Genomic DNA, 27,023 nt, shown 5'->3' with positions numbered 1-27,023 from the left:
CATGAGTGGAAATGAAGGGATGACGGAAAACGGACAGGTGTACGGAGAGGGCGGTAGGACCGGAGCAAGGTTTATCACAGGACTTTTGTCAGGCATGTAGGAGGGCAGTTAGGGACCCTAAAGAGAGAGAAATGAAAATTATGTAAGATGGAAAAGAGAGTAAGACATTGAAGAAGTAGACACGGCTGGGGTTAAGTGGGTGAGCAGAAAGGGTTGTCTTGGGAAGGAGGAGGGGCTCTTCTGATACTGAGGTTAAAAGAGACTGCTCACTAGAAAGAGATATTCCCAGGAGAGTTGGAGCAATGAGGAAGCAGAATTCCTCAGGGCTCTACCAATCCCCCCTTTTGTACTCCCTGTCCAAAGTAAAATACTAATTACCCCCACCCCAATCACCACACACAAACCCAACTCTGTAGTACAATGTAACCATTCATTTAGGTCTCCCAGCACAGATCTCTACTGTCTCCCACCACTCCAAGACAAAGACCTTCAAAAGACATCTTAGATGATGGGCTGAACTCCTAGGCTTTTTCTAAGAGACAACTAAGGCAGGTTTAAATTGAAGAATCATGACTCACACATTTTTTGTAATTGGTTTCCAGCTAAGACAGTACCCAAATGAAATTAGCAAGAAGCTCAGTAGGATTTTAAAGAAGCTATACTGCCAAAGAACTCTAAGTCTGACAGGATGGCATGGGATTGTTTAATATCTAAACACCACTTAACTATGTTAACAGGCTTGGCTGTGTCAACACTGGGCAAAAGCTAGCCCCCAGCAGCAGAAGCTGAACCTGTGGCTGCCAGATTGGTTAAATCAAGAATTTGGTCTATTTCATGGGAAGTGGAGTTACCACTAAACCTGCAAGCAGCATGTGGTCTATGCTTAGTACCACCAGCAACTGTATCTTGATTCTCTCTTTCTCCTTTTCTAAATGGGTGGTTCCTTCATTATTGTTTATTAAGTATGTCTATTATTATGTAGTCCATATGTTACAACATTTTCTAGATGAAGTAGCAGAAGACTATAATCTCATTGTTTTGACCTGCCATTTTAACCCCAAAGATATTTTGAGTGAGACACTGGGGAAAATTAGATTTGATAGAAATAACCCAAACAAAATAAAGGTGAAAATGAAAAATTGTATAAGATTAAACCTTTACACTTGATGGCAATATTTAAAGTTGTGTAAATGGATTCTGGGAAGATAGAAAGTTGCCAGAATAACTCAATATCTAAATAAGCCAACTAGTACCTCTGAAGATTTGAGGTCCCCAGAGAAGAAAGCAAGTGTGAGGATTCATTGGCCTTGGGGCAGCGAGAAGAGCAGGGTTCCCAGCATGTCTGAAGTTAATACAGCAGACTCCTTGGCTACTGGAGAGGGCTCAGCCAACATAAGCCAGTGGTGCTCCAATCATGCAAAAAGAGCACATCTGCCAATGTTTCACATGATTCGCTGGGAGGCTACCTGATCCTGCTGAGGCAGACAGTCTGGAAGGGTTGGAGGGTGGTGAATGGATAAGATAAATTGTTCCAAGTATTCAGATTTGGGGAGGAACTGATTTTCTCCCACTTGCACTTATGGAGTCTTAGCAGCTGATCTCACACCCTTCTCAGTGAAATGATTCATTTATGTTGGTATGTCATCATCACTAGCTTCCTAGATGAAACCGCTGTATCATCCACAATCGTCCGTTGTATCATAGCTGAGGAGAACCTCAAATCCTGACCTGTTCTTGTATGACAAAACGTACATTACAGGGAAGTCAAAGAAAAATTACTACCTATTTCATGGACTCAGTAGGTTGTGGGAAGGAGGTCAGGTTGAACAAGTGGCTACTATTAAGAAAGAACTAATGAATGGGATAGAGGAGAATGTTAATTTAAATGTAATGAGTATTCTCAAGGAAATGTAATTAGAAAATAAAAATAATAATTACTTGAATGGACACAGTGATTTTCAGAGTTCTAAAATCAAATAGAGGAATGGAAAAATAGAGTAGCCACTGCTGAGAACTGAATTTGTTGTCTGGATGATCAAATGAAGGAGGGGGAAAAAAGAAAATTAGCAATAAAATAAGAGATTTAGAGGGAGATTTAGGTGACATAATATGCAAAAAAGAGGAGTTCCAGATGGGGAAAAATTGATCATGGAATAGAAGCAATAATCAAGGAAATAATAGAATAAAATTCTTTGAGTTGAAGAAAGACTTGTGCCTTTTGACTGAATGGGCTCACTAAGACTCAGACAGGATTAATTTTACAAAAAAGCCACACACCTAGACATAATCAGAGGAAATGTCTGACCTCCAATGCTAATGAAAAAATTCTTTCTTCTACCCAGAACAAAAAATAGTTTTCTTACAAAAGAAAGATTATCTGACTATGCTATTAAAAGAAAAGGACTATGATCCGAGAATCTTTATACCAGCCAATATAATACTCAAATGTTAAGGGAAAAGCACAATGGTTTTCAACATTCAAGGATTCAGAAAATATGCCACCCATGTACTCATATCTTATCTGAAGAAAATACTCAAGGAAGTACTCCCAACCTCATGAAAATTCAATCAGAAAAAAAAAAAAGAAGCAAATCTCTCCTTTCTGAGAAGAGGGAAGAACAGTACAATACACAGTATTAAGCAACTTGTTTTAATTTATATGATGACAGTTCTATTACTAAGGCTTAAAATATGAATTCTAATACAAGGTCTTAAAATTAAATATATATATAACTATATATAAAAGTTTAATAAAAACCTACAACTAAAACTTTTCACCTACTCAGTAAAACCCAGAAATTGTGGAGGGAAGAAAGTAGAGAGAGGATGCCAGGAATTTGTCAAAAAGCATCTAAAAGAAGTAGAGAAAGAAGGGTTCAGGAGTTACGGGCTAGTAGGCTGTCTTATTAGGGCCTCATCATTACTGAACTTGAAATACTAATTGAGAAATATTACTTTATATATCATTGTGAACAGAAGAATAAAATTCCATACTCGAGTAAAAAGAAAAACAAAAACAAAGACAGAAATAAAGGGGAGAACCACAAAGTAAATAAATAGTAAACACAAAATGATATAAAATAATGAATCACAGATAAATTACCACTGTATGTGTGCATAGGCTGAACTGCCTATCAAAATAAAAAAAAAATATCTAGATTGGTTTAAAAAAATCAAATAGCTAAAACAGGGAAAAAAAAATGGAGGGAAGGTAATTCAATGTTAAGTGTGCAAATCTAGACCAAAAGCATTATGAAGGTAAAGAATGCTATTATATGACGACATGACAAAACTATATGCATATACTATAGAGCAAGCAAGATAAGGTATATAACATAACTTTAAGGTTTAGCCTAAGGCTTATAACTCCAGGACACAAATGGGAAAATATATAAAAACAGTGATAATTGGAGATTTTAAAAGAGCTCTTTTAGATTCTGACCAATTGACCAGCCTGAAAAATAAGCAAGGATATAGATAATTTGAAAGATCCCGTTAACAAGCTTGACTTAACAGATAATGCAGAACTAAATAGCACACACAGAACATGTATTTTTCTCATATACCCATATAAATACTCTGGACATACAACTGGCCACAAGAACACCTCGGCAGTTTCCCCCACAGAGTGGTTTTATTCGATTGGTTCCTTGACTGGAATCCAATAAATCTATGCATTAACCACCAAGAGAGGACGGACCGTACTCCTTCATCCACTGCTAACATTTGCAGGGCAGTGATAATAAAGGTGAGTTACAGAGAAAACTGATTCAATACGTGGAAAAGGTGCTGAGGCACTGGGTTCTCTTCACCCTTCCTGAGTCAGCTGTACTACCTGTGGTTTGGCTCGAGTCAACAATTTCCCTCATTTGGCATAAGCTAGTTGAGCCAACTAACTCAACATTCTTGTTCTCTTTTTGTCTCTACATATTTATGCAGACATGTATATTGAATTTATACAGACACCTTCAATTATCTCATGTTGAATTGCAAAGACCCCAAATTGATGCATATATTCTGAGATTTATGTATCTATGCACAAGCCTTGACAAGTTAGATTTTTCTTGTGAGCCCTTCTTTTTTTCCAGAATAGCATAATGTAAGAAAAAAAGATCTGCTGAGTATAGGATATACTAAGGAACCCACAGAATTTTCAAATTCCCAAATCCTTTCACTGAACATAGACCACCCCATTAAAGATGAACATTTTGACTTCTCTGGCTTAGCATTTAAAAAGGTGAAATTTACCTTAAGAATGTTTCAGTTTTACCTACAAAATTAATGGTTCTTATTTCCTTTATCTCAAAGCAGATACACCTGATGATCTAATACAAACAGCTGGTCAGCCATTATCACTTCCCATTTCTCTCCTTCATGAAGACTGACATGTCATTTTTCTGTCCTCAGTGTTCTAGCAGTGCTAAGAGTGGCCCCAGAAGTTAAATTTCCACAGGGGAAGCCTAACTATTCCAGTGGTGGGCTGGAGATGGCTCTACGTTTAGTAACATCAGGTTGTAGCTTAAAACAGCTCATGGTGGGGCATTTATACCACAGAAACCAGCAATTGCTACATACAAATCAGAGGCTGGTTTTCCCATAGAGCCAGTTTACCCACCATACTACTGATAGTTTGTCCAGGGAGTTGATTTGACAAAGTTTGGAATCTCATAGTCTTGTGGAAGGAAAGAACGTAGAAAAAAAGGCCCATTAGAAACTTATTATGTTCCTCTTGAATAAATGAATTTATTTCTGAGAAGTCGAATTTCTTTTAAGTCATGCATGGAGTCCTTAAACTAATAATTTTAGTGAATGTTAAGTCTAAAAAATCATCTTATAAAATTATAAGCAGAGAAAAAAAAATAGTACTTTTGCTCAGGCAAGTTAAAAACATGATCTTGTCTACTTTCCTCTTTTTAATCTCCTATATTCTTGTAATATCAAATCTTTCTAGTTTCTACTTCCAAGAACAACTAATTTAATTTTTCAAAGGATGGTTGGAATGGCATTTCAGCGAATAAGAATTTTTCATAGTATGCCTTAATAAAACTTGGAGACCTGTTATTATTATATGGGAAAAAATTACCAAAGCTTTTTCTTTCTGATAAAGCACTGTAACATTCTTATTACTCCATACAACTTAACAATGCTAAGCAGAAGTGGACTTATGTTCTTAATAGAATTAATCAATGTGCAGATGATTATAACCAGTTTCGGGTTCAGAGCTGGTAAATATGCTTATCAAAGTCATGTGTGGGAACATGAGCTGAAATCTCTTAATTTGCATCCACAAAATGTCCAAAAAAATAAGAAAGTAAAGACAAGGTCAAGGCTGAGCACTGAAAGTTTAACACTGATGAATGTGTAGAAGTCTAAAAGATGGATTTGTGGTGGGAGTTGAAGTCATGATAAGAGGGTTGTCAGAAGCATACAGAACTCTGGCTCTAAGGGTTTTGAGCTGTTTTTATTCGGTGGCCTTTGCAATTTCTGCTCGTGAAGGGGCTTATCATCAGTTCCCCACCTCCACCACCACCACTCACTAGCACCATCATGCCAAGAGGGACAATTCAATTTATTTTTATGACAGAGACCAGTTTTTCAGGTCTGGATGAAGTCTGCTAACTGTCCTATGTTGACTTACAGTTTCAGGTATTTTTAAAAACACTATTAAAACAAACAAGCAAAAAAAAAAAACAAAACACCTTGTACAAACCCTGAGAATCAGTACATTTCCTCAATGTTATAAAGGTCTTCTGAGATTCCTGTGTGTGTTTGTGTGTTTAATTGTCTCAGCTATCTTCTATGAACTGAGAAAGGCCTTCTTTTGTTTGAATGTGACAGATCAGTTAGAACTGTGGCAACTACCATTTACAGCTATTAATTTCAATGTGACATTAAAGGCCCTATATTCAACCATTATTCTCTTCAATTGTCACAAACAAAGGTTAATAATAGTTGAGTTTAGACTGAAGGAATCAAGTAAAGATTGCCAACTGAAATTAGCACATTGTTTCTGAGTCACAAGTCAGTATGAGGGTCTGTGTTCCCCAGATTACATATATATTATCATCACTTTAAAAATGCACCTTTCTCCCAGAAGCCATATTTGAAATATAGAAGAGGAAAATGTAGTTTCATAAGAAATCATGCCATTTAAAATATAAATAACTTAAAAATATATTTCTCCTTGCACAGAGTAAAAACATTTTGTTTTGTTGCTTCCACTGCAGCAAAATAATGTTTCTCATAACTGTAAAAAGTGGTATGTAGCATGATTAAACCATATTTCAACCCTTTAGTTCATGCAGAGGTTACCAGCTAGAGGGGAGAAAGGTTTGATTAGGTTTATGTCTTCCATGAGAAATTTTAAAAGAAAGCATACAACTTCTTGAATATATGAGTGCTGAAGCTACGAATGGCTTTCTCTCATGGGTAGGTATGAAAGAACAAAATCCCTTTACTATAATAAATAGGCAGATAATAGCTGGTAAGATATTATAAATCTTTACAAAAGCAATGCCAAATTTAAAAAAAAAGTCTATGCGTCCTTAGAATTTCAACTTGGTTATATTTGTATCATGATTCACTACCTATTTATCCTTTTGGTAAATGGTAAATAAAGTTTCATGTTCTGTGTCCAATGTTAATATTTTTTTAACAAGCATCTTATGTTAAAAAATTACTCCAATAATTTTAATTATTGATTAATATATTATCATTAAATATTTATAGAGCACTATCAAATTAGACTTCTCATTAGATGGAAACTAGCCATTTTTGTACTATTTCATAGGAAGGAATCCTAGATCAAGTAAATGAGTTTAGGACAATTTATTTTGGGTCATTATTTCTAAAAAAAAAAAAGCCCCAAAAAACAAAAACAAAAACAAAACCCAACACTCTTCCCAAAAGTTTACCTGTACTTGTTAATAACTATTCTAAGGGATTTTGGAAATGGGGCAATATAATTTCAAATATACCCGGTTTATTCTTTGGGTAGACAGACCAACATTTGGGCCTGAGTTAATGCCACATAATAGCATTTCCTAGCTTAATTACAATAATGGTAGTGAAATTATTTTAACTACAGAGTCACATCCTGTGCACTCAAACATAAAAATGTCCTTTTAAAACCTGACTTGTTGAGATAGTTATATTTTAAAACACAATAATTAACAATCGTTCCTATTTAGACAATTGTACAAAATAAGAAATAAAATTCCTCCTTCCTAATCTTAGAGTTTCTATCCAATAGGAGCATTAATGTGCATCCTTTTCAGTCTCTAGCCATGTTTATGTAGGCATAACTATACATACTTATATATTATTATTGAACAAAAATTCAACTGTTTGCTTCTATATATGTATGTATACACACAACACACGTTGATATATGTGAAACTTGTTTTTCACTTATTTCCCTGGATTAAGACATATAGATCTACCTGTTTATGTGATGATTTACATTAATTGATTGGGGGGGTGTTTAAACCAACCTTGCTTTATTGAGGTAAGCCCACATGGTCATGCCATGTTCACCTTTTTTACGCATTGCTGGACTCAACATGTTAATATTTTGTTTGGTGTTTCCTATCAATGTTTATGAGTGAGAGTAGCCTGCAATTTCCTTTCTAACACTGACATTTCAATACGCAGGTTATGTCTGCCTCATAACATGAGTCGAGATAGTATTCCTTTTTTTGCTACAGTTTGTAATAGTTTAAAATCTTTCCCCCAAGCACTTTTCATTTTTTAAGCCACTTCAGGAAGATTTGCTTTTTCCTGTGCACTAATGACCAATCTGACTGGGATGCTGGTCAGCCATCCTAGAGTTAAAATGGAAATTAGGAATCTTTTTGACTAATTAGGTTTCAAACAGCTTTTGCTGTACAGTATATTCATGGATGTTAAGAAAGCATTGTCACAATTAAGGTTTTTGAAAAAATCCTTTCCAAGAGGATGTTTTCCATCAACAAACAGAAGCAAAATTAAATGCCCGATTAACAAACATAATGTCCTCTTTAATAATTCTCAGCACTCCGGTAATTCTGCTAATATTACTGTGCTATCTACAATTCTTTCCTTTTGTTTCATGTTTTGAATAATTCAATTAAAAGTCTGACAAAGCAATAACAAGGGATTAAATGTTGTCGAATTGTAATTCAAAATAAAAACATAAGCTCTTTCGAAGTATTTATTAAAAATTCTACAAAACCTTTTCGAGTATATGTGATTATTGGACTCTACAAAATAAACAGTTACCTGCTTAGCCAAGTTACTCTGCTTCTTTGTTTGTACTCTATTTCAGTGAATGAGGAAAATAAAAAAGTGTAAAACTGAATGAAGTTCTTGCAAAACAGACCACTTGGGAAGGGCTTTAACATGTCTCTATTCTACCTACACCAAAGATGAGTATGCCTTGCCTTTTTCCTCCTGTAGTATGAGGAAAAACATGTAACAGGAGCACTGAACAGCAGAAGCACCTGAGAATGCTCATCTGCCAGGGTTTATAATTGTGGCCCTTTATCTGGAAACTATTCATGTACAAGGAAATGCGAAGGGTTTGGAAAAGAAGATGATACAGACCTTGCCCTTAGCAAGTGTTTACTCTAATAGTGGAGATAGGACAAGAATTACTTTCATGTGTAAACTAATCTCACATGGTGGTGGGCAGAAGGAATCCAAGAAGGTATGGCAAGGAGAATATGGACCAAAATGTTAACACTATAGGATTCAACGCCCCCTCGCCCGCCGCACCCACTCCCCACTATAGTCATAAATCTGCTCTCATTAAAAATAATGATGAATAAAGATACAGTAGGGAAATCACCCATTCTTACATCAAGATTAAAAGCAAATTAATGTAACCCAGCATCATTTTACAAGAGGAGCTATGAAGTAATGATAAAAGGGTGCAAGCTTGCATTCAGATACTCTGACCCTGAGTCCTGGCTTGGCCATTTCCGGCCTGCAGGATTTTGAACAAGTTACCTAACCTTTCTATGCTTTGATTTCTTTATCTGCAAAAATAGGGATAATGTTAGTAGTAGCGCAGGGGGTTGGTTGAGAATTAAATAATATAATCTACCTAACACGTATAATGAACTCTCAAAGAATGAGAGCTATGTGTTGTTAGCAATGTAAGCCAACCTTACAAATTCTTATCAAAAACAGTGATTCTAAGAGAATCAGAAACCATAAGGCAGATTCAAACAAGAAAAATTCCAGGTAAACAAAAAGAGAAGAAAAATATAATTGAAGAAATAGAAAGATAAAGTTATACATGAAAAGAAATACTAAAATTCAGTGAGATGAAAGGAGTCTCAGACCTGAAAACCACCCATATTGAGGGCTGTGAGAGGGAGAGGTAAGAATGACTGGGAGGGTGACCAAAGAAAAAGAAAGTCATGAGGATATTGAAACCTTTTTAACTAAGTAAAAGTAAATTCCATATAATACTGGCTAGGCTGTTGGTGGTGAGAAGGAAGAAATTAAATACTCAAGTCATTAGATTTAGTCCAAAATGCCAGACTTAAAAGCTTCCTAATTTGAAGATTAGTACTATATACAACCATAGACACACACACACACACACACACACACATATTTAATAATCTAGTCCTCCAAATTGATCTTTCTCTCTTTTTATGTTCACAATTTATACTGGAATGTGGGTTGCCCATAACATCTTTATATTTGGTCATCTATATACAAAACTGGGCTACTTTAGTAGGCAGATATCTCGTCTGACAAATCCAAGGTTATATAAAAGTTTTGGGTAGAGGGGTCAGTGAAATAAATTAACCGATAAATTAATAGCTTATTTTTAGAGAGGTTGTTTTTAAAGATGACAGGTTTTGTTTTAAAATTGGCACTGACTAGTCAAGGCCCAGGAAGAACTGAGCTTCACTTATTAATGATGCTACAGGTCACAAAATCAGAACAAAAATAAAAATATATAACATAATTATTTCATATTGTTTTGTATACTGATTTCAAAATATTACCACTCAAGTGTTTATGTCATAAGTGGAATCTGGCTAATAAAAATGCAATAACAGATTCAAAAGAGACTAATACTGTTAATTTTTAAAAATCAGGGCACCAAAAAAAAAAAATCAGGCACTGTGTCAAAAGCATGCAAACTAGCAACAGTGCCTTGTCAAGGCAGAGCCATTTAGTAATGACACAGATGAAATTCTACAGGGTGAACTGGATGCACTTCATGCAAAAGCCAGGGTTGTTTGGTGGAATCAGCTGTAACAGCCCTGGCCCATAGGAACAAATATGTGAGAGGTTCCTGATCTCATCTTCTATTTTCCCTGTAACATCCTTTAAGGATGCAAGTGTTCTAAATATCCAATTTACTTATTGACTTTCAGTCTATTGTCTCCCTTTGCCTTTTACAACTATTTCATAGCTCTCTATATCTATCCCTCCCTCTACTTTCTCCCAACTAAGAAGAAAATAATTAAAAATTGGAAATTTGAAATACATGAGACTCTAACATAAGCATTTCACTGCATCTGGAAGCTGACAGGACAACTGACTTGTGGGTGCGTAGAATGAACTATATTACATGTTTGGGAGTTTACTCTGAAAGGCCAATTAGTAAAAATAAAATAAGAGAAGTCATCCCCTTGCATTTGCAAAGTGATGTTAAAGGGACTAGTGTTTCTTTAAAAAAAAAATGGGGAAAAAAAACTGATATAGAAAAAGTTAAGGGGTAGAATTCAAAGTGGCAAGAAAAGAGAAAAAGAAATTACAGAATAAAGAAAACATGAAAACACTTAGTTGGAAATTTGGAGACTCGAGGAAGGGTAAAGAGATTAAAGATATAAAGGGACACCAGTACAGAGACAGAAGAAATCATTTAAGCAGTAGAAAACAGTAAGCTAACTTTTTTGAGCTATCATAGCAATTCTTATTTAAAATAACAACTACAAGGATGCCTGGGTGGCCCAGTCAGTTAATTGTCTGATTCTTGATTTCAGCTCAGGTCATGATCTCAGGGTCTTGAGATCAAGCCCTGTGCCAGGCTCTGTGTTGGGAGTGGAGCCTGCTTAAGATTTTCTCTCTCTCCTTCTCCCCCTGCCCCTCTCTCTTTCTCTAAAAAAAAAAATCAGTCAATCAATCAAATAACAACTACAACAAAAGTCAGAACAGCAATAACCCTGGAATAAAATATAGTAAAAAAATAGAGGAAATATAAAAATACAACAGAGGTAAAAACCGAGTATCCATGGCGATTCAGGAGAAACGGGTTATAAGATAGTATGTTTACAAAATGAGGAAATAAGCGAGCAAATAAAAGCAAATAGAAAAACATTTAAAAGGAACAAGGAACTAGGTACTGTGAAAGGAAGAGTTTAATTGTAGATGTTTATTTAATTCATTGATATTTCATAAGTATACATATTGACATAATTAAATTCAGCTACTGCAAATATTATAAAAATCTACAGCCACACCAGAGGTCAGGTTACCATTTCTGTTTATTAATTTTTTAATTGCAACCCAAAAATGGGTTTGAAGAATCTGGTACATTCTCAGGTGTTCACTGCCAAGAAGATTTGAACCTTCTAATCCAAAGCAGTGAATTTAGGTAGAAAAATCACAAGTTCTTTGTAAATAAATCTACATAAAAACGAGGAATGCTAGGTCCAAAGGAGTCAAGGAAGACAAAGTGGGGAAGGCAGGATGACAAATGACAGTATGTGATGTGTCCACAGAAAGAAGTTAGGGGTAAGGGACATGAGCAAATAAAGAATGCAAAAAGAAAAAACTGATGGTGTCCAATATCCAAAGACCTGCACCATTCCTGACACATTATAGTTGCTCAATTAATAACTAGTGGATTAACTGAATCGGTGGGTGTTCCAACTACCAGAACTATCTTTTCAGGCAGTGTTCATCAATGGAAAAACAATTATGGAAATAGCAGGTAGGTAGATTTGCAAGAAATAGTGTCAAAACAACTGCCACTTTGGATTAGATCTACTCGGAGAAAGAGAAAGAGACTGAATAATCTAAAATTAGGAACAAAAATTTACAGATTCTGTGAATTGATCTACAGGGAAGAAATAGGTCTGCGCCGTTTCCAAAGAACTATTCTACTGGTTGCTTTGATTGTTTTTTATTGCCATCAGCCTTGGCACTCCTCTGGACATGTGTTTTGGATTCTTGGAACCAAAATGAGTAGTACATACAGTAAAGTGCATCTATCCTGAAGGGAAAATGACAACCACATAACACCATGTAAAAGAATGCCGACAAAAAGAGAATTTGTTTTTCTGCATTATACGAGACAATAAGGCAGAAAGAGAAAGAAAAGTAAAGCAAATGACTGCGCGACAGAAAAGGAGAACGAGGCTCACAACACACAAGACCAAGGAAGCGAGGGGGTGGGGGAGCCCACGAAGGCAGAAACAAGGTAACAAAAAGGACAAAACCAGCAGCAGAAAAGAACTGTCAGACACAAAACCCTCAAAACAATAGATAGGAAAAAAAGGAACAAGATGACAGGAGAAGAACAGCATGGAATCTAGTAAGAAAAAGAAACAAAAATTTCAAATAATGGATTTTCTAACACCCCCCGCTGTTCTGGCAGCGCATGGTGTCACAGTCTCACAGAGCAGTACGTAATTTATTACGGTCACTCACGGCCGGGCTGTTAGAAAGGGTAGCAGCTATATGAAAATACTCCCCACCGCTGGATGGCTTAACGAGCTACCCTTTGTACAGGGCTAGGGCTGCGGAATGGCAGGCAAGGGCGGAACCACCGATGGGGCTCGATGGCGCTCTGCTTATGCGGTGTTCTCCACCATTCGAAGAAGGGGTGAATTCCCTCTTGGCCACTTCTGTGGGGGTTCTTCACCCCTCTTCAGCTGCTCCCGAGTAATCACCAACTAGCAGGAGTAGTTTCTTCGTGCCTGATACCACCGATTGTCTCCTTTATGGGAGGGGTGATGTCAGATTTAAACAACGACAAAAATGATTTCTTAAAATAAAAACAGATGTTGACAATTAACATTCATGACTGCAAAATTGCACTGTTTTTTTTTTTTTTTGAAGATTTTATTTATTTATTTGACAGAGAGAGAGAGAGAGAGAGCACAAGTAGGCAGAGTGGCAGGCAGATGGAGAGGGAGAAACAGGCTCTCCGCTGAGCAGGGAGCCAGATGTGGGGCTTGGTCCCAAGACCCCAGGATCATGACCTGAGTCGAAGGCAGCTGCTTAACGGACTGAGCCACCCAGGTGCCCCAAAATTGCACTATGTTTTAATCACGTCCGTAAATCAAAAAAAAAATACAAAAAAACTTTTAGGGTTTCCCTTTAAAACTGGATTTGGATGCAGAAAAAATTAATAACACATAAAAACAAAGATCGTTCAAATTTTTTTTACCAGTTATTTTGAGGAAACTGGCCTTTTCGTTATCCAGAGGAGCTTTCATTACTTCCACAAATAGCACTATTTTCACTTGATCTTAGCCAAAAGGCTGAGAAGCGATAAATAGCACCATTTTCAAAGAGAGATGCATCATTAAGATATGTATCAATAATTTCTGTGCTTAGTAAAGCCAGGAATTTTCTTTCTGGAGAGGCAGTGGTGCCCAAGGTTAGGAGCACAGACTCTTGAGCCAGAGGCCAGGATTTGAATCCTGAGGCAGTCATTTACTTACTGTGCGACCCTGCCACGTTACTTACACCTTCTGTCTCTGGGTTCTTCCATCTGTAAAATGGGCACAATAACAGTAAATACATCATAGAGTTGTGGTGAGGATTACAGGAGTTAGACCTTATATCAGACAGAGCCTGCCAAGCAGCATGGCAGGTATCATCTCTGCTCTCAAATAACGTATGAGGCGACATTCAGGGAGCATTTGTAATCCAAAACTATCTAGATGCCATTAGGCAGTGGGCATGGAAACAGGTGAAAATGAAGTCCTTAATTTCCTGGAGGCCAGGCTGAGGCAGCTTATTTTCTTTCTCTCCTTTCATCCCTGGAGAGTGGCCTTGTTTCCATAGGATAGCGAGTTTGCAAAAGGAATAGAGTCAGCCATATTGATCTCTTTCATCCTCTGAACTCCTATGGTAACATGTAAAAAATGCTCATTCTTAACACAACAGCAGAAGATTATTGAGTTCCAAAGATAGAATATTTGAAAAGGAGATAGACTCCTGTCCAGGGCACAGAGAATTATGAATAATATGTATATATAAGTAGTATGTACCTCTGGATAAACATATTTAGAATGGATTCAAGACACAAACTGGAGAAATCAGACACATGACACCTAACATGGTTGAGGTGGAAAGATGACAAAAAAATCAGAACAATGTATTGAGATTGGTTTTAGAGGGAAGCAAAATGACTTGAAATATAAGTCTTACAGAAAAACCAAGAACTGCTATACTGAGTCATATTCATAAACCACTCTGCTCAGGATCTTCTCATTGTCAATGGCACATGCAGACACACACACACACACACACAACCAGCACATTTTGTATGAAGACTTAATCTGATTATTCATTCATTTAAACCTTCATTAATCTGTCCAAAAAGTATTTATGGAACCTACCATGTACCATAGTAACATTAATCCCTGGGGATTCAATGTGGAGTAAGTCACTCCAGCCTCAGGTCCTTTGTCTGTAAATATGGAGAATGTTTTATCTTCCCCCTCAAAGTTGATTGAGGAGTGGGTGTGATCCCATGTGTGGAAAGAGCTAGCACAAATCTTAGAATACAAGGCACACTAAGTGAACAAACTCAATTTTTATAATCTTTTATGAATTTATTCTCTTGGGATATATCTATATCATAGTAACTACCCTTGCATTGTTGCCATCTCAAAAATATAATTCCTTATTTACTAGATATTGGAAAAATCGTATTTCACTTTATCCTATATCCATCATCTCTATGAGAGCGTGATATGTTTAATATTCAAAATGCTTTATGGGTAAGTGTTTTAATTGTTTAAAATAAGGATGGATTCATTTAAAAGAAAGTTTTTGCTAAGAGCTTAGCAGTGGGGATTAGAGAGAGTATACAGAAAATACCAGAATCACAGATATCAGTAAATGGTCTAGGGGTAGACAGGTGGAGATCCCCTGGGAACTGGGATGAGGAACCACAGATATATCTGAGGCTAGGTCATTAGATGGATTAAAAATGCTTATCTGTCATGAGGAAGAATGAGTCATCCACTACACCATGGAACAAACAAGAGAAAGTAAGAGAGAGTGAGAATGCTGAGGACATCATCTGCTTTTCCAGATCCAGACAATCACAAAGTCAACTTCAACCTCATACCATCAGTTACATCAGCTAATACAGCTGTCTTAGTTTATAATACCAGAATTCCTCCATCTGCACACCACAGAAAATGAAGAACCATCTTCCCATTTGTTTTTCCCTCAAAACCCATATCCAACCCATCCTCAAATGCTGCTGGATATATTCCCTATCTCTGGCATATCCATTTCTCTTTCTCTACAATCACTTCCCTAATCTAAGCTGTAAACCACCATTATATATATTTTTTATTTTATTATGTTATGTTAATCATCATACATTACATCATTAGTTTTTGATGTAGTGTTCCATGATTCACTGTTTGCGTATAAGACCCAGTGCTCCATGCAGTACGTGCCCTCTTTAATACCCATCACCAGGCTAACCCATCCCCCCACCCTCCCCTCTAGAACCCTCAGTTTGTTCCTCAGAGTCCATAGTCTCTCATGGTTCGTCTCCTCCTCCGATTTCCCCCGCTTCATTTTTCCCTTCCTGCTATCTTTTTTTTTTTTTAAACATATAATGTATTATTTGTTTCAGAGGTACAGGTCTGTGATTCAACAGTCTTACACAATTCACAGTGCTCACCATAGCACCATTATATTTTACATGAACAACTGCAAGGTTATTCCAGACAGCCTTCTTAGGTCCATTCTCATGCTCTTCTAATTCTCTTCTCTCAAAATGAAAACACAATCATATCACCCCACCATTGTCACCATGCCACCCACCAAACACATGCACAGGCTTGTGCACACACGTACATGCATACACACACATACACACACACGACAAACCTTTTAAACTTTCCGTTGCTGTTGGGACAAGATCAAAAGGCTTAACAAGGTGTGACTTATGGGCTCTTATACAGTCTATTTTTTCCTCTCCACTTTTTCCTCTCCAACACCATCTTGTGCCACATGTGTGTGCTCTAAGCACCCTATTCTTCTTTTGCCCTTCAACATGCCTTGTTTCAACCACAGGGCTTTGCTCATGCTGTTTCCACTGCCTGGAATGCTCTAACCCACCCCAATCACTTCACTTAGTTAAAAATCCTCTCAATATTTCAGGTAACAGCTCTAACATCACTTCCTTATATAATCCTTCCTTGACCCTTCCAAGTAGTCCAGAAACTTCACATTATATGCTTTTCAAGTATCATGGACCACTACTTCATGGTTACTATGCCAGTTATACTTTATTGTTTGTGGGGTTATTTGTCCAATATATGTCTACCCTACTAAATGGAAAGATCCCTGAGAACAGAAAACATGTCTGGTTTTGCTCATTATTATACTCTTAGCTTTTCACACAATTCTTGGTACATAGTAGATATCCTAAATATTTGTTAAATGAATAAAAGTAGAGAAGAAGTATTTGAGATTGGGAGTGCAATGAATACTATGGGGTCTCTATAACCTATATCTCCTAAATAGAAAGGCTGTTCTCTAAAAGTTTGAGACTGAGGTGATAGAATGTAGAAGGAGAATCAAGAGTGAACATGGGATAGAGGAATAGAGAACAGACAGTAGAAGTAAAGGGATTCAATTTTTCCTTCACGTACCAAGTTCTCCCACATTCGGCAAAACACGGTTATAGGATAAACAGGAATGACATGCCTACTATGTTGCCATATGATTTCTGGTGTTGTCAAGAAAAAAAACATTGATAAACAAAAACTGGCAATAGAGATCTCCATCCATTTGATAGACAGCCAAAAGTTTCACAAATAAGAGAAAAAATCTGTATGCTACTCTCCGATGAGTCACTAACATGCATTAGGTACAACTGATTTTGCAACTTGATCTATGAAGACTTTTAAAACTGAATACACCCAGTAACAACAAGTAGGGAGAGAAAATACTCCAACTAGAAAACATAAATAGCAAATAACATGAGGAAAGAAAGACATTCAGAACATCTCAAAGTGTCTAAAATTGATACTCATGCTTTAAATTGGCATCTCCTTAAACAAAGCTTTTTTGTACAGCATAGTTTTATTAATCATAATGCTACTTAATGAAGTGATTTTTTGGTGAAAGAACAAAAACAAAGTTAGCTATAAAACACGACTGTCATTAAGATTTCTGCAATGTAATCAACATCAAGACAGACTTCATGTTTGTATAAAATCTGTTATTTTCAGTAAGCACCACCTCATGTGCATCTGAGGGGGTCATGATAGTTCTCTGGGAATGGGGCTGCTAAATGATAGTTCACAAAAGCCATAGGGTCTTCCATCTTGAATCAGTATTCCTGGGCTGTAAAGACGTCATGATTTTAATAAATCTACTTCCCTTGAGTTACTTTTTTTGTGTGGGGGGAAGCAATATTTCCTTTCGTAGTCAGGCAAGTCCACATGCTTCCTTCCTGACATTGCTCACCTTCTCCCAGCTGGAAGCCTTAAACTGATTGCAGTCTAAAAGGCTGCTTCTATCCCAGTGGGAAATGTATAAAAACTTTATCTCTGAGGCACAAGTTGCCTTAATTTTAAGGTCTTCTTGAAAGTGGTGGCTCTTATGCCTTCCTTTGATTTGTCTTACTCATTATCCTTTCTCTTGCCTTATTGTGAACTCGGCTGCCTCTGAATCTCTTAGCTCCTGAGTGCTTACTAGGTTTTGGTCCAATCTTGCTTTTTTAGCCTAATAGGCAGTGTCCTTTACTCCTGAGTCTTTTGTGGCTTTTAATAAATGACTCAGTCTTGTTTGCCAGTTTTTCCAAATATTCTAGACTAGTTGGATCCATGACTAGACCCTTCATTTCATTGCCGGTAATTCTGGTTTCCAACTCTGTTTCTACTCTGCACTGCTAATGCCTGTTATTTTGGTGTGACATTATGCTAGCAAACTCTGCGTGATACCACTGATTAAGATCATAGCCTCTCCCGACCCGACTCCTGTGTCTCTCTCTCTGGGCCAAAGACATTTTCAGTTTATCTTTATGCTATAAGTCAGGAGGCACAGAGAAAACTCTGCTATGCTTCTCAAAGTCACTATGATGTGATCATCTGAGGGTGATTAAAAAAAAATTATAAGATGCTGTTGCTGCTAGATTTTGGGAATATAACAAGTGATGAGTACAATAAAAGCCACACCAATGTGTAAAAAAAAATACACAGGATGTTTTTCCTGCAACCATTCACCAGTGATCCACTATCTATACTGCATATAAGTTTTTTAACTGCCACATGATTGTTGTCATAGACATAAACAATGATACTCCCTGACCTACAACTGATACTTCAGTTAGATTTAAATGGCATTGTTGTCTGCTAAAAATTTAAAATTTTTGAGAGGAAGCAATCATTTTATATCATTAACCAACATTAATAACTAAAACTGAAAAACTCAGAGAGAATCAGCTTATGGCAAAATATTGGCAGTTATATAAATGCCTCTTACAGAACTCCTGTAGTTATCTACTTATGCCAGCACCCATGTCTATGCAAATGGTTGAGAATTAAACTCAAATAAAACTTGGGCAACATAATACAGTATAAAGCAAATATTTCTTTTTGATCAGAGACACTTTTTCTCATAAACAAGTTGATAATTTATTTTAAAGCACTTCTAAAATTATAATGCCACAAGGAAAATAAAAGAGAACAGGATAAGTTAAATGTATATGGATAATATCAGATTTCAGTCACTTCTGCAGAAGCTTATATCCTACAGTTATTTCTCATAGCTCTCCATTAAATGATGTTACTTCATGACATAATGATTTCCAAACCTGTGAATGTGATGTTTCAGGGACTCGATCCACTGAAGCCGACCCAGCCTTGAAGTCAACCTAGCCTATCCCGTATTTATCCATTCAACTGATAGACCTTAGTTCCAACTCCCTAGCCCAAAGTTACATTCGCCCAAGCTAATTAGAGCAAGATTAAACATCACTTTAAGGACAATGTGGCGCTTTGTCACACATGTATTTTATAGGGGCTAGAGTTAAAAGGAGTGAGAGGAATCAAGAACCTTAAGCAGAGGACAGCTGATGGGCATGTACCAGACCAGTATCAAAAAGTAAATCTAACTGAGCAGTGATCCTCCTCTTAGGCCCCCCAGAAAGAGGCCAAGGAGGTCACTGTGGCTTTAGTTGTATTTTACCACTGATGGGGCTCCCATATTCTTTTCTCTAGCCTTTGGGGTGTCTCGTCCTCCTGAGTTCCTGAATTTCATTCCTCTGGGAAATATAGGTAGTACTATGACTTGTCAGTTGTGCTGGCTTTAAAACCTGTATCTTTATATTGTCCCCTCCACAAACATCTGATGGGGACCTGATCCAGGCAGATTGTGGTCATCGCTCACTGGACCCTGTATTGCATATGAGATAGGGGGCCTGTTAACCCAGCTGCTGGAGGAAGGTTTTATTTCCCAAGGGAAATGCTAGCACATCTGGGGCAATGTGGTCCTCACGCTTAGTTTTGGATTCTCTTCCCGGTGACAGACGTCTGCTCTCTGGCAAGGGTAAGAGTAATAATCTGTGGTTAATGTTTTATGAAAAATGTTGGCATGTTGTAACAGAAACAAAGCCTTTCTCTCTCCTTTTTTAATAGGCATACAGAGTTTGTGTAAATTAAATTGGACACAGAACAGATCATGAGGGAAATATCAAAGCATTGTTTGGGTGATCTTAATTTAAGTCAATAATTATTTAAGATCAGTAAACATCTTAAGATTTACCACTTTGAAATCTGTTTGCTCTTACTTAGCTAAAGCACCATGAAAGCAGGACTGCATATCTATTTCCTGATGATAAAATTAATGTTAAGACTGTTTGAGTTAAACATTTCAGTGTTTAGAAATTCTATGCAGAGGATGTGCGTGACTAAATGGAGGGGCTGTGAGATAGCAAGGTGTATCAGGTAGTAATAGTGGCCCCGCTATCTTTCTTCAGGACATTGCCTTAACCGTGAAGCTAGAGTAGCCTTCCCTCCGATTACACTGTCATTTTGGAATTTTCCATCCAAAGGCCTCCTTACTGAAATAGGTGTGCACTCTTTAGCAATCACACCTACAAACAAGGAAGGCATCCAAACTACCAAAAAATGGGAATCCTGTAAGGGCCAGGGAAATAACATCTTTGTAGCCTCTTAGAATTGTCAGGTGAAGAAATTCAAATTCATTGACAGCGATTCAATCTCTAGGTCACCAGAGAGTCCAACGAGAGTATGCTTCTAGTTTCCACCTTTAAACCTGTTCACATACAGTATATTCTTTTTTCTTTCTCATGGAAAGTTTGGTTGACTGATAAGACATACTCAGTTAATAGATTAGATGTCATTTAAAATAGAGTTAGACAGGTGATTTCTATTTGGATAATTTCAGTTGAAAAGATATGAATTCCAGGCAGAGCAAATAATAGTTTGCAGAAAGGTATGGATTCAGGAGTTCCCAGGGCACTGAACTGGCTTATTTAGTTTAACTAGAGATTTAGATACACCCAAATGACTGGAGGAAATAGTCAACAGAGCGCCAGATGTGGGTCAGTGACAAGAGCACCAAAGGCTATGGAGCTTGCTAGTTGGTTTCTTCAGGCAAAGGCAAATTAGGTATCTTCCCAGTCCCTGATTCCTTTCCTGTAAATAAGGGGGTCAAACTGGAAAATCTTTCAGGTTACCCTCAGTTCTAGAAGTCTGTACTTTACTATGTCACATCATTGACACAAGGCAAAAAAGTAAACAACTTGTGTGAAAAATAAGAAAAAGCTTTAAAACTTGGCATTTTCTGATGGCAGGGGGAAAAAACCATTTCAAGAGGACTATACGGCTAGTACTGAGAAGTCCTGAGGAGCATGCTGCTTCTTGCTCTTCCTCTGTGCCTTGTGGAAGATAAAAAAAGGAAGGTGGCAAGGTGATGGAGGGTCTAAGAATTAAAGGTACTGCTGGCTAAAGAAGGCAGCTTACAGACTCTTAGATGTCAGGAACCTAGAAAGGAAGCAAAAATTCTGGCAAGGGTTGGTTTGGATATTTAAAGGTTGAATTGGGGAGGCACATACTGATCAAATCCATGTTTGGGAAAAAGCACTTACCCTTGGTCAAACGTTTGCTGCTCTTTACATGAACGACAGAGAGTGTTACAGGAAAGCAAGAAAGCTCTAGTTCCTCACTGCTGGATGGCAAAGCAGGCCACCTGTGGCCATGTCTTCCCATAGTTCAAGAGAAGTAAGAAACAGGATGTTTCTGTCAAATCTACCTATTTTTCAAATGTTGGTAATAATTTCGGAAACAAAATAAACACAACAGAAAGTTGAGTTTCTTCAGCTTTTGTCTGAATTTACTTTAAAAGGTTCTGCAGGATGGAATTAAAAATAGTCAATATAATTATTCAAAGACAAAAGAGGGGTATTCACCCAATGCCATCAGAACACTTCACATTTAGGAAAAGGAGAAGACCTCAAAGAGGTGCCATTTTATCTGAATTTTATAGAATTGATTATAATTATATTTATAAAGTAATATGCCAGCACAGGAAACTGGCTTACATAGACTGCACGTAGACAACTTTAAATCTGAATGTTAAGACATCAGGGAGGCTCCCTTATTCCAGAGAGACGCAACATCTACAAAGTAGATTCAGGTTTGCGTGTGTGTGTGTGCGTGTGTGTGTGTGTTTAAGGATTTTTTTTTTTTTTATTTTTTTGACAGAGAGAGAGAAAGAGAGAGAGCACAAGCAGGGGGAGTGGAAGAGGGAGAAGGAGGCTCTCCGCTGAACAGGGAGCCCGATGCAGGGCTGGATCCCAGGACCCTGGGGATCATGACCTGAGGTGAAGGCAGACGCCCAAGGAACTAAGCCACCCAGGCGCCCCTTGCTTGTGTTTTTATATATTTTGAGAAATGGGAATTTAGACCTACAAAAGACTTTAGAGATAACTTAGTCCTGCACTGTGCTTTCAGTTCATAATAATATATATTTAATGCTTACACTGGAATACCAATTTATTAAGAACTGTTCTCAGTGACTTATCTATCTATATTCAGACTTACATGCTAATTAAAGCTCAGGCCTTGGCAACTGCTGACCAGATTTGTGACCTGGGAAGCATGGAGGCTTCATTTTTTTGTTGTTGTTTTAGTTTGGTTTGGTTTTTATTTTATTGTTGCCCTTGTTGTACAATGGGATAAAAACTCAACCTATTCAGAGGGTTATTGTGAGGACAAGAAAACTAAATTTTTGTTCATGTTGTAATAATATACTTCTGACTCTTTAGAGTGTACATAACTAAAGCTAGAGCATATTTTCACTTTCACTTGAGCATCAAAGTTATGGGGGGGGGGGTTCCGTTTCACTTTGCAGGAAATATAAATGCAAATTCCCACGGTCAGCTTGAGATTTTCTTTATTTCTACAAATTCCATAAGTAAATGATTTCTATATATTGTGGAGTAGAGGTTATAGCCTTCTCTGTTCAAAAATTTCACAATATTTGGTCACTTATGGGAACATTTATAAAGAGTTTAAATATATAAGTATATATTTAAATATATACATATGTGGTTAATATAAAATCACTTAGATACAAAGGCAGTATTTTTCCCTTGTGAAATATTGGTGAGAAAATATATGACATAATGGAGGAAAAAACATGTTTAGAGAGGAAATTATACTATACTGTGATACTCTGCCTCTTCTTAAGGGGCTAAAATTATGATGATTTCTGGAAACACCAGAAGTGGAAAAAGTACAAGAGAGAGTTTCCAATAGATAAATATTCTAGGCATGGAGCTAATGTCAGTTTGTTTCATTCATGAAGCAAACACTTATCAGCCTCTGGCAATACACACGGCTCTGCGCCTGGCATACACTGAGTTTCCAAGAGATGGAATGCAGGATCGCACTGCAATGGGGAAGAGGAATTGGAATGGCTTCTCGGTCCCCCAACACTAAGTACAAATTTCCCATCCCACCAGCTTACAAGTGTTCAAGAATACGAACCTCAAAGAGAAAGGAAGAGGCAATGGGAACAGGAGGTAGATAAAGAAAAAAAAAAAAGAAGGAAAAGATGAATAAGAACCAGACATACCTGTGCCCACTCTAAAGAGTCAGATTTACAGTAAAGTTTTTTTTTAATGCACTAATATTCTTCCTTCCCTCCATTTAAGATATCGAACATTCCTGTGTCCTGAGGCAGAGCCACCATTTAAAATATGTTGGAGCAAAAATGATTAAATTTGTTTTATTTTCCAATTCTATGATTTAAAAGAGAATATAATTCAAAAGAAAATTTCTTTTTTTTTTTTAAGCTTTTTTTTATTTTTTGAAGAGAGAGAGAGACATTGAGAGAGGGAACACAAGCAGGGGGAGTGGGAGAGGGAGAAGCAGGCCCCCCTGCGGAGCAGGGAGCCTGATGCGGGGTTCGATCCCAAGACCCCAGAATCATGACGCTAGCTGAAGGCAGATGCCCAACGACTAAGCCACCCAGGTGCCCCCAAAAGAAAATTTCTAAATGTGGCTGATAAGAACTGGTTTTAGTTTTAGAGATTATAACTAACAAGTGAAATGGCAATGTTCCCAAGTTTCCTTCAGCCTAAGGTATCATGGTTTTTGGAACATATGTTTTCCAAGAGTTTTAGAAATCTTAATACTAACTCTACTGCAAAATTTTAATGCTTGATTTCCTCATTCAGCCAAAGGCTGTGCAAAAATTTATGTAGCTAAATAACTCTCCGGAGAGGATGCCCCTAAGACACTTAACAGTGGTAAGTTGAGATGTGTTCATGGAGCCAAAGCCCACTCTAAAAAATAAGCTCAAGTTTGGGCAACATCATTTCTGTGGCAAGAAATATATATTAAAATGTATCCTTCCTTAAAACAGTCAATAGATTTAAATGTTTCCATAGCTGTTTTTATCCGTGTAGCTAAAAAATATCTTGGGTCTAAGTTTCAGACACTGTGCAAGGGTTATAAAGAGAGAACAGTGACTACCTCAGGCCCTGTTCCAGCTGTCCCATTAGAAGCCTTCCTCATTTAAGTCAAGGTACACATGTTGACACACGGTCACCCAAGTCTTGCCTCACAGAAGTCAGGATCTAATATAATGATATTTTCCCTCTATTGAGTATTTCTGAGGCTTGGTTCTGTCACCACACTGACTGATCTTCTGGGTAACCTGTTGTGAGTGGAACACAGGATATACTTGAAAAATATTTGACTAGGCCCTCCCCTCCTGCTGCTATATGAGAATGGTTTCTTCCTAAGTCACAAATCTATTCTGAATGTTAATTAAATATTTACAAGGTACTTTAAAATCCTCCCTGAATGCTAATATGAAAATAGGAACCTAGGTTCATTTGAATAAGCAGAAATTTTTGCCCTTCCAAATGAAGGGCCTCTGCCCTCTGAGTTTAATTCAAATAATCCAAGGATTTGGAAAAAAGAAAAAAAAAAAAAGAATTGAGCACCTACTATGTACAAGGCCCTGTGCCAGACATAAAGACAAAAGTAGAATTTCCAGGACTAGAAAATTTGTCATAAATGACAACATTTCATATTATTTAATTCACACCATTTCCCTCTGGGCTTAAATGCCAAATTAGATGCAAAACACTCACCTTTTTAGCATGAAGCTTTTACATTGCTCCTTAACATACAACACTGTATCTAGTTACATAAAGATGCAGTATTTTCTACATATTAACATATATTTCCACATTTTATTCATTAGGTTTTGAAAGTATTTTAGCATGAAGGTTCCATTCATTGTATACCAAAATAAAAATAGCATCAAAGTCTTTTTGCAACTCCCAAAACACAGTTAGGGAATAATGATCATATGCTAAAAAATGTAAAATGCAATTTGTGCTGTGCCCCATTTACTACAAAATCACTACGAACAATGCATTTTGTACAGTATATTGCTCCAGGGAAACTGGATCAGCATCAGGAATGAATAAAGAACATTGCATTTGAAATCAGCTAATTCTGCTTCAGTGCTTTTAAAAACTATTTGTTATGATATTACTTCCTGTCAAGCACATAATGTGATATTTTCCTCAATAAAACTAAACAGTTGCTGTAATTTCAGTTTCCCTCATTTTCCACTTTTTAAGCACTAAATATTTAAACAATGCAGACCTGGAAGTCTCAAGCCAGTCACCTGATCCACACATCTCCTTGCCTAAGGTAGAGTTACCATCCATACAGGGGCCTGTTCTTGTCCCCCCAGAAATACGTGATGGTGATGGTAGCGGTTGAGGTCCTTACCTGCCCGCAGGCCAGGCCCATTCCTCTTTCTCCCATGCCATGTGGACAGGATAAATTTAACTCCAGGGCATCTGCTCCAGAAGCCTTGACAATATGGAAGGAAAATGCAAGAAAAGGCAAAGCTTTATTTGCGTCTCGATACGCTTTCACCATTGGTAATTCAGCAGAGGTCACATTTGTCAAATTTAAACTCTTCCATTTTCTGCCTGATAGCTAACTTGTGAGGTGTATTCTGACTCTCAAATGAGAGTCATCTGTAACAACGATACAACGGCAAGTATTCCTTCGGTGCTTGTAAGAGGACACTCACTGCTCTATGTGCTTTGTATTTGTTATCTCTGATTCTCATAGTCCTTGGATTAGTAGGACACCGATTCTGCAGACAAGGAAACCGAAGCACAGGGGAGTTCGTGACAAACCTGGTATGTTAAGTGACACAGCACAGATTTTAATCCAGATCTGTTTGACATCACATTTAGTCTTCCTTACACAGCTTCTATTTTTATAGATACAAATCTTACTAATTCTGGATAATTGGTACTGGAAGTCGTAGTGCAAAGAAAAATGTAGTAGGCTACCTGGAATGCATACAAGCAAAATTTAAAATGTTTTTTAACTAAGAATCAATTGTGTTGCATTGAAAATAAGTCCATGATAAGAAACATGAAGTGCAAATAATTTTGTCTATAATAATTAAATAGGATTCCTTCTAATTTAGCTCATTAATTCATTAATATACAAATGGGTCCTGCAAAAATGAACACAATAGTTAACTCGAAGTATTCTTAGACTATGTGAAGAATCATAGAATTCTTGACCAGTCTTCTGTGAAAAACTCTTAAGAACAAGCAAAACACTTTTTTAATAGTTTAATATGGTAACCGGAGGGATGGGGGATAAACTATAAACGATTCAAGTTTGTATATTATTTTACCTAACTTCTAGAATTTCTCCAATGCCACAATTTCTTTTTAGTAAGGTCAACTAGAGGCTTGAGTCCATTTCCGTAACATTAAACATGTCTGTCACATCACACAAAGGCTTAAAAATAGAGTTCACTGCTTTCTAAGTGTATCACAGACCTTTCTTTAGGCCAACAGCTGTTTCTGTCTTCAAGGGCTCACTGTTTTTCCTGATTGTTCAAAATTTTAGCCTCTTTCTTCCTGCTTTATAAATTTTAAGTGGGACCTCAACAAACTGAAGAATTCTAGTTAGCTATATCTCAGTCGACTTTCCTACCCATCTTATTCATTAGTGAGTCTGCTTTTTCTTTTGCACATTTGTGAGAGCTCATTTCATCATCCAGCCTTTTTTCTAATACGGTTTCATTATGGCTTTTGATTCCCTAATTCAGTTTTAAAATGCTTCATATTATCTGAACATTACCATGAATCATGCTACTTTTTTTCCCCTGCTGATTGGGTGGTAAGCATGAACAAAGCACAGCCTAAATTCTGGGTTCTAATCCCAGATCTGCTAAGGAATGGGGGATGCTTTAGGAAGTCAGTTAATCTTTGTGTT

At 37.1% G+C, this 27,023-nt stretch overlaps 1 protein-coding gene across 1 annotated transcript in view; it reads right to left on the bottom strand.

Annotated features, from left to right (window-relative positions):
• Positions 1–27,023, bottom strand: part of DPYD (dihydropyrimidine dehydrogenase) — an 800,443-nt gene that overhangs the window by 242,898 nt on the left and 530,522 nt on the right. The window contains exon 16 of the mRNA XM_045897134.3: positions 25,503–25,586. Within this exon, the coding sequence (XP_045753090.1) occupies positions 25,503–25,586 (84 nt within the window). The remainder of the gene's footprint in view (positions 1–25,502; positions 25,587–27,023) is intronic.

The sequence above is a fragment of the Mirounga angustirostris genome, unplaced genomic scaffold, assembly GCF_029215605.1.
Source record: "Mirounga angustirostris isolate CCGP_5_RB_7025 unplaced genomic scaffold, mMirAng1.0.hap1 SCAF_4, whole genome shotgun sequence".
NCBI lineage: Eukaryota > Metazoa > Chordata > Mammalia > Carnivora > Phocidae > Mirounga > Mirounga angustirostris.
This window is presented reverse-complemented; position numbering and strand designations above follow the sequence as displayed.